This window comes from Necator americanus, chromosome III (genome assembly GCF_031761385.1).
Source record: "Necator americanus strain Aroian chromosome III, whole genome shotgun sequence".
Lineage (NCBI taxonomy): Eukaryota > Metazoa > Nematoda > Chromadorea > Rhabditida > Ancylostomatidae > Necator > Necator americanus.
Genome location: NC_087373.1, coordinates 37,445,004 through 37,450,777, shown reverse-complemented (window position 1 = coordinate 37,450,777; position 5,774 = coordinate 37,445,004). Strand labels below are relative to the sequence as shown.

At 36.7% G+C, this 5,774-nt stretch overlaps 1 protein-coding gene across 1 annotated transcript; it reads left to right on the top strand.

The window, feature by feature from the left end:
- Nucleotides 1–4,018: 4,018 nt before the first annotated feature.
- On the top strand, nucleotides 4,019–4,285 carry RB195_012193 (uncharacterized protein; the record flags this gene model as incomplete). The annotated part of the gene is made up of 1 exon (XM_064193940.1): nucleotides 4,019–4,285. One exon carries the CDS (start codon nucleotides 4,019–4,021, stop codon nucleotides 4,283–4,285), a length of 267 nt encoding a protein of 88 aa, XP_064051523.1.
- Nucleotides 4,286–5,774: the final 1,489 nt, after the last annotated feature.

Below are 5,774 nucleotides of genomic sequence, written 5' to 3'. Positions count from 1 at the left end.
TTGGTAGAATTTTGTGGCAAATTATTTTGTTGATTAATTGTTTGTAATTTTTATGGTGAAACGAAAGACTAAAGCAGAAGTGAAATCATAAGAAAGTGAACTTTTCAGTTACGACAGCCAGAATCCAGTTTTAAAAAGTACACAATCGGATAGCGATGGATAAATAGTAGACCCTATGTGGGTGGAAAAAATCCCTTGCCTTTCAGTGTTTTTCTTTTCAGGAATAAATAAATAAAAATAAAAAAATCCCTTGCGTCTCTGTGTTTTTTTCTATTCTCTGGAATAAATAAACAAAAACAATAATAAAAATTGCCCATGTTCAACTGTCTTTGAATCTTGGCATGTTGAAACGTAGTTTTAATAAATAATAATAAAAATAATATAAATAATAAGGAATATCGAGAACGACGAAAGAAAACCGAGACCACTGAGTGATGTTTGTCAGACCCTGAAAAAAAAAACCCTTACGTTTCTGTGTTTTCTTCTCAGAAATAAATAAATAAAAATAATAATAAAAATACTATAAATAATAAGGAATATCGAGAACGACGAAAGAAAATGTGAGACCACGGAGTGTGATGTTTGTCGCTCACCTCACCTATAGACCTCAATTATAGCCAAACTACATACATACATACATACGTTCGAGGCCATACGACTTAGCCAAGCCAAGAATTTGATTTACGCCGACGTACCAACCTTAATGTAGACCATCCATGTCAATCTTATGACGGGAATTCATAATAATTTACTGTATTGTACTACACTGTACAGTACTGTATATAATTTGAGTATAATTCCGAGTTACGAGTTAGCAGCGACCTTTGTGCGTCGTCGAAGATTTGAAATGCGAAAAGGTAAAGATTGCTATGGAATTGCTGCCGAAATCCCTGCACTTTATGACCTTTAATTGTAATTTAGTGCAAATGTGCGTCGTTTATCTACGGTTTAATGCAGAAAAACGTTTAATTGCGTACATTCACGATTGTAGAAGGACTTTGAGCCACGTTCAGCCGTGAACAATTACGTGATTTAGTGGTGGTGGTGGTGGCGCAATGGTAAAACACATTGTAGAAAAATGAGTGAATTTTACTATGAATAAGTATTAAGGAGGGGAAGAGTAAAGTTTCTACCGTATGCAAAACATAACTATTGATTCGCGCTCTACTTGACAATCAATAGACATAACTTGTACTAAGGTGAGAAAATGAAAAAGATCTGAGTCCTAAATATGATTAAATCTTTTTTCACGACACATCCTGCACTCTGCATATCTGGACCAATGAGAGAAGTGGGCGGAGCTTATCCTCAAACTGTTCACCAATAGTAGAGTGGATGAGTTTGCACATGCGAAAGGAAATCGATATGAAACCTTCAAAAATATGCAATATATGTTTTTTTTCACTACAGTTTATAATTTTTATGACAGCAACTCTATGAATTTAGCTTAGAAGTTCTAGGAATATTGGATGAAAAGGATGTGCACCATATCTGGACGCACCGCCACGAATCACTGTCGTCAGCAAAAGACTAACGCGCAATTTATCCTGTGACGTCCAGTTGGAAATGACAATAAGCCTGCGAAAAAAGTGTCATTAAATTTAGTGCATTTTGTCGGGGGCCCTCAATTACGGACTTGTTTAGCGTCGTTAATTGCGGACATTCGTTAATGATCTTGCGCGCGACAAGCTTAGAATTTTTCCACGAACAGGACCTACATACCTCTTCTGGAAAAAAAACCCATTAAATTGTGCGATAATGATGTGTTGCGCATTCAAAATTATGTACGCGGATTACGGTAGTTTGGGAAGTCCGTAGTGCGTATTCTAACGAATGATATAACATATTGGTATTTGGAGCGACTGTGCAATAATTTAACTTTATGCAATAATTTTTGATTTTTTCTTTTGAAAAAGGTAAGAAGATCATGGTGAAAATTTAGGGGAAACTTGAAAATAATTTTTTTTTCTAAAATGACTACCGGATTGAAATTTTTCCTAAAAAGCAAATAAATATCTCCGAATCCGTATAACTGGCAGCTTGAAATGACCTGAAACGGGTAGAAAAAAGTCTACAGAACGATGATATCGTAAGTAATCGTAACTGTCGTTTGTAACGTAACGTAACGTAAGGAAATAAATTAGAACCGTATGTTTGGATGGCAGATCGTCTTCGACGGTTATGTTTCGAGCCACCAGATGTGACGCCACGCCACGCCCCCACTCGCATCATCGGCGCTCGTGTTTTCCTGCCTTCCCCCCGTCCCGTATGTCTTCTTTGTTCAATCCAGACCCCTAACGAAAAAAGTGCACAAAATTGCTGTGAGCCTGACACATAATTACCAAGAAATTATTGTTACGCTGCACGTCCAAAATCCGGATCTGAATGACCGAGGAGATGATTTTGAACGGAAAAAAAGATTTATTTCTTTGTGTGATTAAAGTGCCGAGATGCACTTTTTTTCTCGCTGGAGAACAAAGTAAAGGAAGAAATGATTGTTATTGATACCGTACCACCAACAAGTTTGCTCTGATGGCTGAGGTGAAAGTTTTTGGCGTCGAGCCAACTTGTTCGGCCGAAATCGAAACGAGAATAGCGTTGACCTTTGAAATCTGCGCTGCACAGTTTGCGACAAATGTAAACATGAGAAGAAATTTTAAATAGGATTGCAGTCATGCCATGTCCTTGTAAGGATAGCCGTCGAAGAAGGGAAAAAGGTTCAATTTTTAATGGAAAAAATAATATGAATTCAAAATATGTATAAATAAATATCCATGTTCGACTGTCCTTAAAGTTTGGCATGCCGAAGACGTAGCTTTTTATCGATTTGCTTGAACGGTATATTTAAAGATCAATGCCAATCTTGGCTACAGCTCAAGTGAATAAATAAAAATTTAACCTCAAAATTCTTCCTAATTGCGACCTCATTATCATGGAAAAACGAAAAAACCCTAAAAACTAACATTAGAGAAATAGGTTTCTTTTTCTTTTCTTTTCTTTTCCTTCAAAATAAGTCGGAGGAGGAGGAGGACGAGCCCATTTTCGGATCAAGTTCCAGAAAAAACAAACAGACACTCGAAATCAGTGTAAGGAAAAGCGTTTAAATGTGGTTTAGATGGGAGTTATCCAAATTCCAAGCTTAGTGAACACTGTGCTCACAGCGGCAGGGAAAACCATATATTTCCCGAAAATTTATATCCACAACAATTGCCCTTGATTCCGAAAATGAGGGAATGTGGGCGGGGACAGATCAAAAGCGCATGTTTGTTTTGCCCCTTCGATTTTTTTTTGAAAAATTTATGAGCTACTATTAAATTTTAGCACATTCCTAAAACGTTGGTTGTTTATGCTTACAGAAAATACTATTTTAAAAAAGTAAAGGTGCAGAGAAACTTGTTGTTTGAAGTATACTTCACAAAAATAAAAAAATAAGTACGGATTTTTTTTTATCTGTTTTGATTCGAACAAAAATATGGTTCTTTTTTTGTTAACTAGTAGTATATGTATAACAAATAACTAATCAAATAAATAAGAGTAAGCAGTAAACAGAATTGATACACAGACACCTTTTTGAACCAAATCCCCCGTTTTACCACAGGGAAAAATTCCAAATATTGTGCAGTTCATCCGTGAGTGGATGGATCGAAAACGATCTGCACTGGTGAGATTAAATCGTCCTGAAGAGAGAAAAAAAAAACGGAATAGCGATTTATTTTCCCAGCGGATGGTGCGGAGATTTTCTAAGGTGGTCTTCTAAAGATGTAAGGCTAAATAAGACTAAAATAAACACGAATGACTGAATAAATAAATAAATAAATAGGTAAAGAAATAAATAAATAAGATTTATGAGCACAGCACATTTCTACGACGAATTAATCGGGACTAAGGATGTCAGTAGCACATGGTTAGGAAAGAACAGCGATGCCGGAGGGGGGAGGGGGGAGGAGTGAGGGCGAGTAAGCGAAACGTATGTTCGCGACGACAATGAACTGGTTCAGTCGCGGCGACGTATAACCATATGTCTATCCACAGCGGCGCTAGCGACGACGACACGACAAATCAACCGCGACGTACAAAGGCATTACAAGATCCTGATTACGTGTTCCTTAGGATTTCTCCTACACTGTGTTGCGTAAACAAAAACAACCAAACCACGCCGCAGAGAAACGACGATATGAAATCATCTGGCATCTACAATCGCTATATCGCGCTGCGATTACGTCAAACAATCGCTGGCGATAACGATCGGTTACAGTTCAACTACAGTATGTTAGGTAACTACTAGAATACTATAAAGGAACTGGTTTCATTCCCGACTACTATAAAGATGTTTTGGATCAGATCTGACATGCGATCGACTGCGGAATCGCAGCGATACAATCGCGTCACAAATGTCAAACGTGGTTCCATTATTAGATCGGAAATGAACGATAGCGGATAGGTGACCACGATTTTCCTAAGTAGATCGTTTTCGTGTAAACGAAAATTCTTCGGAAATCGAAACTAACTGGATCTTAGTAGTAGATCCAAAAAGACGACTTAGTTTAGCGAAGTTTAGCGAAAATAAAACAATAACGAGATTCTGGATGAAGAAATTCTGGAGAGGCACATTTCTTTTGTGAGAAATTCATAGAAGTTGAAGTCATAGAAGTTCGTGACACAAGCAGATTTGCAGAAAATACAATCAGTGCTGCGGTAACACCGAAACATGTTCTAATGTGAAAAATTGTAAATTTTGTATTTCTGAAAACTTCTACAGAAGATGGGCGGAAGAGGGAGATTTTGAAAATTACATTTGGTCTGTGAGAAACCCTGGTTTTGATATATTTTATTCTATTTTATTTGTATTTTTTGTGTTTTATTTATTTATTTGCTTAGAATTTAGTTTAGAGAAATCCTTGGAAATGAAAATAAATAGAAAAAAGTAGAATAAATAGAAAATAAATGTACAGAAGTGCGATAATTCTTACAATAAATTTTTTAATGAAAGAAAAAAAGATGAAGCGAAAAGGAAAAAGCATGGAACAAAATTTCAATGAAAAAAAAACAAGAAACGTTCCTCCTGACCTACATAGTACGGTGGAATGGAACAACTGTACTCGCGATATTTACGTAACACTTCCATGAATGAATGTAGCCCGAGAATTAGGGCGAAAAAAAAAACGAAATGAACAAATAATTTTAGTAAATAGGAAAAAGAAACAGTGCTGGAGGAACTTTTCCAGATCCTAGATATATTAGAACCAGATGAGCAGAACTACACGTTCCATTACGTTACGTTTCACTCTTAAATAAACAGATTTTTCCAGCGAAAAAAAAACTTCAACAAAAAAAAAGTTCTCTGTGCAAAGCGTGAGCGACTACTCTTCTCCAACGTAACACATTATCAGCGTAAAGGAGCAGCGTAGAGCAGCGTAATATCCGGATAATCCTAGAGATGAGGACCAATAATAACTTGAACATCAGTCTTTTTTTCCCTCTGTAGAGTATCTGGATTTCATTTACGCACGCTACCTGTTGTTGTTGTACGCAAACAATCGCTTCAGCAATAAAGTTCCGCCATCCGGTTTTCCCACCGGGACCTAAAAAACGCTCGTATGCTTATCTCCGAAGTATGTGAAACTCGCCGAAATTCGAGCGATGAAAGTAGGACGATTCCAGAAAACATTCCGGAATGTAAAACACGAGTAGCGAAAGCGAGAAAAGAAACATTGTAATGTGGGATAAATTACAGCTTAATAAATATAGATATTAAGATTTTTTTCAAAAATTGC